Below are 12,348 nucleotides of genomic sequence, written 5' to 3' on the forward strand. Positions count from 1 at the left end.
GCCAATTCAGGGGACACGGGTTCGAACCCTGGTCCGGGAAGATTCCACAAGCCACAGAGCAACTATGCCTGTGCGCCACAACTATTGAGCCCACGCGCCTAGAGCCTGTGCTCTGCAACAATAAAAGCCACCACAATGAAAAGCCCGGCCCTCATACCGCAGAGAAGAGTAGCCCCCCACTCACCACAACCCCACGTACAGCATCAAAGACCCAATGCAGCCAAAAAAAAAAAAAAAAATCTGTTAACCTTTAAAAAATAAATAAGAATTGGACATAAAAGGTATTTAAAACAAGAGGGGTGAGTGAAAGTGTCTGAAAGTCCTTGTACTGTTTGGGAAGGAACTCAAGGTATAGTTTAACTTTAAACTTTGTTAAAGATTCATGGAAAAATTCAAGTGGAAAAAAGTCTAAATAAATCAATAACCACACAATTCTTGGGCACTGAGCCAAACTCAAAAAGTAAGTGAGGAAAATTCCCAGGTGCCAGAAACAAAAAGGAAATTTGAACTGAGCAGGAACACAAGTAGGCCTCAGAAGTCATCTGAACAGGATCCAGGCCTTAAAGGCAGGGGCTGAGGTCTGGGGATCTGCTGACACCCTGGTAGGGAGGGTCGTGCCACAGGTCAGTGTAAGCAGGGAGGAAGGAATAACAAAGTGTTGCCTCATCCACGAAATGACCTGGAATGGCTCCACCTATGAAATCAAAGGGCCAAAAAAACTCCAAAGTACCTTATTGGCAAGCAGAGCTATGGACCTTTACTGTTCCCTCTTCTTGAAAGGCATTCTCTAGAGACACTTTCTAGAAGCAGTCTCTAGAAGTATTTACATTAAATATAAGAATTAGACAAACATGCCCACTCTCATTTGCACTTCCACTGTGCTAGAAAAAAATTCCTAGGATCCGCAGGTGCCATAAGAATTACATAGAAAAGTAAAGCAAATATATAGACAAATATGAGAATAAGAGAATTCATCAAGGTTGCTAGATAAAGGACCAACACAAAAACTGTTAGCTTTTTTTTGCAACGAAAACCAGCAATGGTAGAAATTGGGAAATGAACACTATTTACAATAGGAACAAAACAATAAGGTTCATAGACATAAAGGTAAATCAAAGATCTGCCAGGATTTTGTGGAGAAAAATTAGTTGCAGAATATAAAAGAAGACTTCAGTGAATGATGAGAAAAAGCCTGCTCCTAAATCAGAAGTCACAGTTGAAAAAAATATTGATTGTTCCCAAATTATATTACAGAGTCAGTGCAATTCTAATAAAAGTTAAAGGGATTTCCCACCCCCCAGTGGAACTTGTCAAATTGACCTGAAAATTAATGTGAAAAAAAAGGTCCCAGGGACTTCCCTGGTGGCATAGTGGATAAGACTCCACACTCCCAACGCACGGGGCCTGGGTTCTATCCCTGGTCAGGGAACTAGATCCCACATGCATGCCGCAACCAAGGAGTACGTGAGCCTTAACTAAGGAGCCCACGTGCCGCAACTAAGGAGCCTGCCTGCCTCAACTAAGAGCTGGCGCAACCAATATTAAAAAAAAAAAAAAGTCCTAGAATAATGTTGCTAAAATGGCCACACTACTCAAAGCAATCTACAGATTTAATGAGATCCTTATCAAATTATACATGGCATTTTTCACAGACCAGAATAATCCTTTATATGGAACCAAAAAAAGACCCAGAATTGCCAAAGCAATCCTGAGGAAAAAGAACAAAGCAGGAGACACAACCCTCCCAGACTTCAGAAAATACTACTAAGCTACAGTAAAGAAAACAGTGTCATGGTCTGGTCACAAAAACAGACATATGGATCAATGGAACAGAATACAGAGGCCCGAAATAAACCTACACACCTACAGTCAATTAATCTTCAACAAAGAAAGCAAGAATATACAATGGAGAAAAGACAGTCTTTTCAGCAAGTAGTGTTGGAAGCTGAACAGCCGCAAATAAAGTTAGAACACACCCTCACACCATACACAAAAATAAGCTCAAAAGGGATTAAAGTCTTAAATACAAGATATGACACGATAAAACCCCAGAAGAGAACATAGGCAAAACATTCTGTGACATAAATCATACCATTTTCTTAGGTCAGACTCAAGGCAACAGAAATAAAAGCACACCTACCAATGGACCCAATCAAACATAAAGCTTTTGCACATCGAAGGAAACCATGAACAAAAAGACAACTACAGACTAGGAGAAAATATTTCAAAATGATGCAACCTACAAGGGCTAAATTTCAAAGATATACAAACAGCATGTACGACTCAACAACAAGACAACCCAATCAAAAAAAAAAGGAAAAAGACCTAAAACAACATTTCTCCAGAAAAAAAAAAAAATATATATATATATATATATATGGCCAAAAGGCACAAGGAAAGAGTTCAACATATATAATTATGACACAAATACAAATCAAAACTACAAGTTATCACCTCAGCAGTACGAAGGACAATCAGCCTGGTCAAAAAACCCCAAAAAGTCTACATACAATAAATAAGGGACAGTGTCTGGAGAACAAGGAACCCCTGGTTAGTGGGAAGGTAAATTGGTAACAGCACAATGGACAGCAGTAGGGAAAGTCCTTAAATAATGAAAAATAGAGCTCCCATAAGGTCCAGCAATAACACTCCTGGGCAAATATCTGTAGAAAACCATCCTTCAAATACACACATGGACCCCAACAGTCGTTGAGGTAAGATTTACAATAGCCGAGGCATCGAAACTACTGAAATGTCCATCGAGTTGAATGAACGGATAAAGAAAACGCCATACGTGTGCACAGTGGACTATTAGCCAGAAAACAGAAATCATGCCATTTGCAGCAACATGGATGGATCAGGAGATGATCTAACTAAGTCCAGTAAGTCAGAGTAAGACAAATATATGATATCACTTACAGGTGGAATCTAAAAAAGGATACAGATGAACTAACTGACAAAACAAAAACAGACTCACAGCCTTAGATAAGTAATTTAGAGTTACCAAAGGGGGAAGTTGCAGAGGGGGGCGACAGAAATTAGGAGGTTGGGATTAATACATACACACTAATATATATGTATATATATAATTATAAAATAGATAATCAATGAGCATCTACTGGAGAGCACAGGGACTTCTACTCAACACTCAGTAATTACCTATGTGGGAAAAGAATCCGAAAGAGAATAGGTTCTTGTATATGTATAACTGAATCGAGCTGCTGTAAAACTCAAACACAGCATTGTAAATCAACCATACTCTAATAGAAAATAAAAGATAAATTATAAAAGAGGGAACAAATGCAGACTATATTGCCCTGAGGCCTCAGTGGCCAGGACTGGTGTCACATTCTTGGAGCCTGAGCAGGCTTGGGATCCACGGCTGGGCTGTCACGGGGCTGAGGGAGCTGGGGAGGATGTGCCGGCAAACGAGCCCCACCCTTGTATCTGTGGTGCCTAGTCCCCTCTGCGTGGGACCACAGTCTCCGGATCCACACGGGTCCTCCTACTGCTGAAGCAAGCCTAGTGCACCCAAAGGATGGTGGACCTGCTGGGAGGAAAGAGCTGTGAAAAGACACCGGATCTCCATGGCTCCTGCTGGTGGGGTTCCCACCTCCAGCCTCCTTCCTTAGAGACGCCCCACCTACGAACCATGGCACCATCAGCATAGCACTACTGTAGGGGTTGGGAATCAGTCTGCACGGTGAGGGGGGTGGGAAGTATCCAGCCACAGGCCCTTGGGGTTTTCTTCCGGCATTTTCCATGTAATTTAGAACCCAGGAACACAGCTTTCTCTAAGCCTGTGGTTGCCCGAGTTACCAGAGTGGGGCATGAAGAAGTGCTGCCGCCTTGTGGCCGCTTCTCATAACAACATCCTTAAAACACTGCTCATGGTCACTTAATATTCACAAGGCCTGCGGGGCACTAAATGATCCCTGCTCTCAAGAAATGTCCTGTTGTAGGTAACGGAAAAAGAACTCACAACAGGGCCGACTTTCAAAACAATTTCAAGAGATTAACTTTACTCACCCTGTTGTGTTTTTTTGTTTGTTTTAAAGCACGTGAAAAGATGTTCAGCGTCGCCAACGAGTAGAAAAATGGAAATCAAAATGACAACGAGTTATCCCCTGGCACCAATCATCAAAAATTCTCCAAAGAATAAATGCAGCAGAGGACGTGAAGAAAGGGGAACCCAACAATGCTGTTGGGAGGAAGGTAAATTGGTAATAGCCACAATGAAGAGCAGTAGGGAAGGTCCTTAAAAACTGAAAAATAGAGCTCCCATAATCTCCAGCAATCCCACTCCTGGGCAAATATCCGGAGAAAACCATCTTTCAAATACACACATGCACCCCAATGGTCATTGCAGTAAGATTTACGATAGCCGAGGCATCAAAACTACCGAAAATCCACCGAGGTTAATGAATGGATAAACAAGATGCACTACATATACACAGTGGACTATTTCCCAGCCAGAAAACACAATGAAATCATGCCATGTGCACCAACATGGATGGATCAGGAGATGATCTCACTAGGTCCAGTAACTCAGACACAGTAAGACAAATATGATATCACTTACACGTGGAATCTAAAAACAGATACAAATGAAATAACTGACAAAACAAAAACAGACTCACAGCCTTAGAAAAGAAATTCAGAGTTGCCAAAGGGGGAAGTTGCAGAGGTGGGAGAGAGAAATTAGAAGGTTGGGATTAACACATACACACTAATATATGTACATATGTATATATATGTATATATATATACACACACACATACACACACATATATATGTATAAAAATAGATAACCAGTGAGGACCTACTAGAGAGCACAGGGACCTCTACTCAACACTCAGTAATAACCTATGTGGGAATAGAATCTGAAAGAGAACAGGTACATGTATAACTAAATCAAGGTGCTGTAAAACTCAAACACAGCACTGTAAATCAACCATACTCCAACAGAAAGAAAGTAAAGATTAAATTTAAAGAAAAAAGAGGGAAAAAACGCCTACTATATTGCCCTGAGGCCTCGGTGACCTGGGCTGGTGTCACATCCCTGGAGCCTGAGCAGGATTGGGTTCCAAGGCTGGAGTGTGCTGGGGCTGAGGGAGCTGGGGAGGATGTGCCGGCAAACGAGCCCCACCCCTTGGACCTGTAGTGCCTGGTCCCCTCTGCATGGGACTACAATCTCCAGATCCAGGCAGGTCCTCCTACAGCTGAAGCAAGCCTAGTGCACCCAAAGGACGGTGGACCCTCTGGGTAGGAAGAGCTTTGAAAAGTCACCTGGTCTTCATGGGTTTGGTGGTGGGGTTCCCACCTCTAGCCTCGTTCCTTAGAGGCGCCCCCTGTATGTACCACAGCACCATCTGCATAGCACTTTCGCAGGGGTTGGGGATCAGTCTGTGCAGTGAGGGGATGAAGTAACGAGACGAGATGTAAACCCTCGGGGTTTTCTTCGGGCATTTTCCCTGTAATTTACAACCCAGGAATACGACTTTCTCTAAGCCTCTGGTTGCTGGAGTTACCAGAGTGGGGCATGAAGAAATGCTGCCGCCTTGTGGCCGTTTCTCATAACAACATCTTTAAAAGGGGGCTTATGGGCACTTAATATTCCCAAAGCCTGCGGGGCAGTAAATGACCCCTGGTCTAAAGAAATGTCCTGTTGTAGGTAACGGAAAAAGAATTCAAAACAGGGCCGACTTTCAAGAAGCCAGTTTCAAGAGTTTAGCTTTACTCACACTGTTAAAAAAAAAAAAAAAAGCACAGGGATAGATATTCAACATCGCTAATTATTAGAGAAATGCAAATCAAAACTTGGACAAGGTATTATCTCGCACCAGTCAGAACGGCCATCAACAAACGTCCACAAAGCATAAATGCAGAATAGGGTGTAGAGAAAACGGAAGCTGCCTACACGCTGCTGGTGGGAATGGAAATTTGTGACAGCCACTATGGCGAACAATCTGCAGCTTCTTTAAAAAACTAAAAATAGAGCTACCATACGATCCTGCAATCCCAGTCATGGGCGTAATCCCAGAGAACACCATCATTCGGAAAGACACATGCACCCCAACCTTTATTGCCACACTGTTTACAATAGCCAAGACATGGAAGCAACCAAAATGTCCATTGACAGAGGAATGGATAGAAAAGATGTGAATCTATATGATGGAATATTACTCAGCCATGAAAATTGAAATAATGCCATTTGCAGCAACAAGGATGGACCTAGAGATGATCATACTAAATGAAGTAAGTCAGACGACAGATAACGACAAATATCGTATGACATCATTTACAGGTGGAATCTGAAAACTGATACAAATGTACCAATTTACAAAACAGAAACAGACTCTCAGATTTAGAAAAGAAACTTAACAGTTACCGAATGGGAAAAGTGGGGTGGAGGAGGTATAACTTGGGAGGTTGTGATTAACATATATGCACTAATATATATAAAAGAGATACCAACAAAGACCTACTCTGTAGCACAGGGAAGTCTACTCAACACCCTTTAATAACCTATAGGGGAAAAGAATCTGAAAAAGAATAGATCTGTGTCTACGTATAACTGAATCAGGTTGCTGGATGTCTAAAACAAACACAAGAGTGTAAATCAACTATACCCCAATATAAAATAAAATTAAATTCAACAAAGTTTGAAAAACTAAATATGACAAATGAACTTATCTATGAAAGAACAAAAGACTCACATACATAGAGAATAGACTTGCGGTTGCCTAGCGGGGTTGGGGGAGGGTTTGATTGGGGGTTTCGGACCTGCAGATGGAAACTATACATATAGAATGGATAAACCAGAAGGTAGTATTCTACAGCACAGGGAACTATATTCAATATCCTGTAATATCCCATAACGGAAAAGAATATGAAAAAGAATATATATGTGTAACTGACTCACTTTGATGTATGTAAGAAAGTAACACAATACTTCAATTATTAAAAAAAAAAAAAAGTTGCCAGCATAGCAAATATAATTCTGTAAAATATAAATAAAGGTGATTTCAGTAGCAGAAGTTTTTTGGAAAAACCCAAATGTCTATCAGTAAGGGAATCCATAGGGAACTCCCTGGTTGTCCAGTGGTTAGGACTTTGGGCTTCTACTGCCGCTGGCCTGGGTCCAGTAAATTGTAGGATATTTGAATGATGGAATAAAATGTAGCTCTTACAGGGCTTCCCTGGTGGCGCAGTGGCTGAGAGTCCGCCTGCAGATGCAGGGGACACGGGTTCGTGCCCCGGTCCGGGAGGATCCCACCTGCCGCGGAGCGGCTGGGCCTGTGAGCCGTGGCCGCTGGGCCTGCGCGTCCGGAGCCTGTGCTCCGCGGCGGGAGAGGCCACAGCAGTGAGAGGCCCGTGTACCGCAAAAAAAAAAAAAAAAAAAAAAAAAAAAAAGAAGGTTCTGGCCTCTGGGGAGTAGTGAAAGCTTTGGGGACAGTAACAAAAGGGATTTTACCTTTATCCTTGAAATGTTCTCTTTTACATAAAAAAAATCTGAGCCCAAAATGACAAAATATTTACAATTTTTCATTCTGAGAGGTGGATAGATGTGTGTTTGTTGTATTATTCTTTATACTTTCCTCTATTTTTCAATTTTAAGAAGAGAAAATTTAAAGGAAGAAAGGACACAGGGAACCCAAAGGAACTGTGTAGAGACTGGGATTCCCGTGCAGCACTCGGGGAGACTAGTGGGCAGAGTTCTCGTCCTCTAAGAGGCACAAGGAAGGAGATACATATATATATATATATTGTTGTTGTTGTTTTGGTTTTTTTGTTTGTTTTCACACCACGCACTGCATGTGGGATCTTAGTTCCCCAACCAGGGATCAAACCCGTGCCCCCTGCAGTGAAAGCGTGGAGTCTTAACCACTGGACTGCCAGGGAAGTCCCGAGTTTTCCCTGATTTTCACAGGGTGTGCATACCCCTCAAGTTGCACTTTCTCTAGAACAGCTCCCAAAGGGCCCGAGACCTTGCCAGCACCTTACCGTTTCCAGCTCCGATTCCAAGCTGCAGTTTTTAATCTGTGGGAACACCTCGCTGTACTTGCTGGGGTAGGCAGACGCCAGGTAACTTTTCACCTCCTCCAGGTTGCTGACTGTCAAAAAGCCATCTTCAAGGTCGAAAGAATTGGTCAGCAGCAGAATCACCCTGCAGAGCAGAGCAGCTGATTAACCTTCACTGATTACAAAACCCTCTGCCTCTTCTGATTAGGTGAGGTCGCTCCAACAAAGGGAATCTGTTGACTGGTGAGCTTTTAAAGGGCAGAGTGATTGTGAACGGCTTTAAAGAAGCCTCAGATAGGAACAGTGATGATCAAAGGAACCAAACCCCCGCAGCTGGGCTATTTTAACCTCTGGACCAACATTGTCTGACAGAACTTCCTGTGATGATTGGAACGTTCTCCATCAGTGCTGTCCCATATGGTACCCACTAGCCACATGTGGCAACTGAGTACTCTAATGAGGCTAGTGCAACTGAGGAACTGATTTAAAAGAATTTACATTGAAATAGAAACCAATTTAAATCAAAATTTAAATCAATTTAAAATTTTAGTTAATTTTTTTAAACTTATTTATTTTATTTTTGGCTGCACTGGGTCTTCACTGCTCCACGCGGGCTTTTTCTAGTTGCGGTGAGCGGGGGCTACTCTTCGTTGCAGTGCACGGGCTTCTCATTGCAGTGGCTTCTCTTGTTGCAGTGCATGGGCTCTAGGCGTGCGGGCTCAGTAGTTGTGGCTCGCGGGCTCTAGATTGCAGGCTCAGTAGTTGTGGCGCATGGGCTTAGCTGCTCCGTGGCATTTGGGATCTTCCCGGACCAGGGCTCGGACCCGTGTCCCCTGCATTGGCAGGCGGATTCTCAACCACTGCACCACCAGGGAAGTCCCCCAAATTTTAGTTAATTTTAAATCAATTTACATTTAAATGTTTACACTAGCCCCTTGTGGCTAGTGACCACTGTATTGGACAGCATACCTTCTGGATGATGTGTCTTGTATTTTGGGTAAGGGGCAGCAGAAAGTAGATCCTGCAATCTCCATGGCAAAGCTGGAGAGCTCTTGGTTACTTCTGACGGGGGGAGATGGGGTAGGAGAAGCTAAGGTTTATCTGTTGAATGCCCTATTGGCGCTAAGTGCTTTGAATACACAAAACTGCCCTCATTCCTTCAGGCAGACGCCGGCTTGCCTTATGCTCATCAGCTGCTGGTGGTTCTGATTTGAACCCTGGACTGAGGACAGCAAAGCCTGTGCCCTTTGCCCCACACCCCTTGACTTCTGGTGTCTGCCTCCTCCCAGAGACCCTTTCAGCTCGGGCCTTCAGAGGCTCACTGCCCCCCCCTTGAGGCCTGGGGCCCACCGGATGACCCAGGCTTACTTGTTCAAGCAGCTTTCGTAGTTGAAGGTGGCCTTGAAGCCATAGATGGAGAAGGTGACGACGCTGGCAAAGATGGAGGTGGAACTGTTGATGATGGACACGATGACGGCGTGCTTCTGGCAGTTGTTGGAGGGCTCGTTGTAGCTGGCGAAGGCGATGAGGCTGCCGAACCCCAAGCCAAGCGAGAAGAAGATCTGGGTGGCTGCGTTGATCCAGGCCTTCGGGTTGGCCAGCTGCTCCATCTGGAAAGCCAGCAGGGACAAGGCTGGAGAACCCCGGGTGGGAATCCCAGACTCCCAGATCAGCAGGGGGCAGGAGGCCCAGAGAGGGGAAGGAAATTGCCCACGGCACACAGCCAGCCAGATGCAGGCCTGGGGCCCGAACCCAGCTCTCCTGGCCCCATGCGTGCCCAGCCCGGTCCTCAGCAGATAAAACGCATCCTCTTGTCCTACCCTCCACTGCCTCTCACCCGCAGGAGGTGTGCAATTGAAAAGTGTAGGATAAAATAAGTTGTAAAGGTATTGAGCCCCTGATCCATGACCCAGGCACTGCACGGGTCTGGGCCTCCAGAAATGGCGGTGCTGGTGTCTAGGTCTGGGTTGTACCGCAGCACTAATGTTAGGCGGCATTTGGAATGTGATGGGGGCACTAATGGCGGGGTGCTGCCAAAGTCATTTTGTTTCCAGGGACCAGATTTGCTAAATGAATAACTTGTCCTGCCCCAAAGGCAATGGTGGCCTCCCTTGATTAGCATCAGCTATGGGGTGACTGGGGAGCGGGGTGCCTGGGACTGGATCACGGAGAGCCCTGCGGAGTATGGATGCACCCGTCGGGAGCGGGGTGCATAGAGGTGCGAGCAGGAGGGGGAGCTGACTGGCGTGACGCTCCTGGTAAACAGCTTGGTCCACAGGCTGGAGGGAGGGTTTGGGGTGAGACTGGGGTAGCAAGAGGAGAGTGGACGGAAGATGTAATGCCCCAGAATTAGCAGGGCATAGGGACTGCCTGTCTGAGGACGGAATCCACGCCCCTCCACTGCCTGGCGGGCTCACACCCACCTTCCCCGGGTCCACTACTGTTCCCCCAACCCTTGGTCTTCCCCCTTCCACCCATCCTGGAAGGTGGCAGGATGAATGGGGGTGCCCTCGGGACCCCTCCCCTCCAGCCCATACCTTGGGAGTGAACATGTATGCCAGGCCGTTGGTGGCTCCGTGGAGCGTGAGGCCCCTGACCAGGTAGACGATGAGCACGCAGTAGGGCAGCAACGCAGTGAAGTACACCACCTGTGGGCAGCAGAGGGCAGGGTCAGCCTCCTGGAGATGCAGTGACTACAGGGCCCTTTTGCCCAGGGCAGACCCGCCATCCCCACAGAACACCATGGCACTGTCTTGCCTGTTCGGGCTACTGATAGCTGGAAAGGTATCGAGAGTCTTGGTCAGGCACAGGTTCCGAGTTTGGGAAACTGGGTTGTGGGATGTGGATGCCCACGTGTGTGACCACCAGGAAATCTCTTATTTAGTGGAGAAGAGGGAACAGGTCCTAGAGACCTCTGTCCTCCACCCTCCCTTCAACCCGAACTTCTTCCAGAAAGGATTTGAGGCAGCCCACAAAAATACATCATCACATTAACATGTTAAAACTGCTAGATAAAGATATCTGTGTAAAAAGAAAATGTGGGCAATCCAGTAAGCTAAGCCCAAAGAAAAAGGCAGCCCACAGAAGAGGTGTGTGAGGTGCTACCCAGTTTCTGAGCCAGATCGATCTCTGAGCTTCCTCGTGGCCCAAGCAAAGCAGGAAGCACAATCACAAGATTTATATTGTCTCTGCAAGGAAAAAAAAAAAGTCCAAGAGCTTGGAGGAAGGTCAGGTATCCCCAGGACTGGAGCCTGAGCGAAGCTTAGCCATGGGTGCCATAAAGGCAAAGCCTTGGCCACTGGTGTTCCTGTAATAAAGACAATAGAAAGGCAGTGCTGTTTTACGAAAGGCCTCACTTCCAGAGGCTTTGAAATTGATGGAATGTTCTGTGAACCAAAACCTTTCCCCGCTGACATACGTCATGGGTTCAGTGATGTTTTATCTTTGCTTTCCATGGTGGATTTAGAAGTAGCCTCTCGTATTCTGGGTAATTTTAACTTTTACAAAGCCTTACAATAGGGACCTTCAAGTGCATGGATGCCCATCCAGGACTGGAATTTTTTTTCTCTATATCAACTTGTATGTGCACAAGAGCCCCATATATAAAGCAGTGAAATACTTTGCAAGTTTGTTTGTTTTTGGTGAGAGCAGTTCCCTTAATGTTTACATCCTCCCATGAGAAATATAGCTGGTGACCCAAGTCCAGATGAGCCTGAGTTGCACCTGGCCCGACATTCCCACTGACGTGTGGCACCCATCTTCCCATGAATTTCCAAGGTCACCAGAGTGGTGCTCTGTCCCCTCTCACCCTGGGATGGCAGGCAGAAGTGGGGTGTATTTTATGACTGCTTCTTAACTGAAAACACTGAACTTGAGATGAGTAATAAATCCACCTGAGATTACAAGGAAAACCAGGTCTGAGGTGGAAATGGATCGGTGGGAAGAGAAGGCATCCGGCCAGTGAGCTGAAGGAAAGCAAGAGACGACAGGGGAGGGGTGACCAATGTCGGTAACCACTGGACACTTAGAGGACACTCAGAGCAAGCCCGTGGAATCTCCCCCCTTCCCCTCAGGTGAACAAGTTTCCCGGAAGGCTCTCTGGAGTCGAGACCAGGCTGGCTCACTTCTCCCCCATCAGGGAAGCTGGCAGGTTTGCTGGACACATGATCCAGCCTGAACTATTGGGAAAAACCATTTCTAAATAATCTGAAAAAAAAAAAACCATTTCTAAATAATCTGGAGGGGTAAAAAGCAGATTCCAACAGAGAAGGCCAGGATATGGCACACAGTCTTTAACAAAATTAATTCCCATAAATAGAGCT

At 45.4% G+C, this 12,348-nt stretch overlaps 1 protein-coding gene across 4 annotated transcripts in view; it reads right to left on the reverse strand.

The window, feature by feature from the left end:
- Nucleotides 1-12,348, reverse strand: part of SLC6A20 (solute carrier family 6 member 20) — a 92,436-nt gene that overhangs the window by 9,692 nt on the left and 70,396 nt on the right. For 3 of the 4 annotated variants that reach the window (XM_067754104.1, XM_067754105.1, XM_067754103.1), the window contains 3 exons: nt 10,564-10,674; nt 9,395-9,636; nt 8,009-8,171 (listed from right to left, as the gene is read on the reverse strand). In XM_067754104.1, the coding sequence (XP_067610205.1) occupies nt 8,009-8,171; nt 9,395-9,636; nt 10,564-10,674 (516 nt within the window). Of the gene's footprint in view, nt 1-8,008; nt 8,172-9,394; nt 9,688-10,563; nt 10,675-12,348 lie in introns of all 4 variants that reach the window. The other variant, XM_067754106.1, reaches the window with a different exon arrangement.

Source organism: Pseudorca crassidens, chromosome 10, assembly GCF_039906515.1.
Source record: "Pseudorca crassidens isolate mPseCra1 chromosome 10, mPseCra1.hap1, whole genome shotgun sequence".
Lineage (NCBI taxonomy): Eukaryota > Metazoa > Chordata > Mammalia > Artiodactyla > Delphinidae > Pseudorca > Pseudorca crassidens.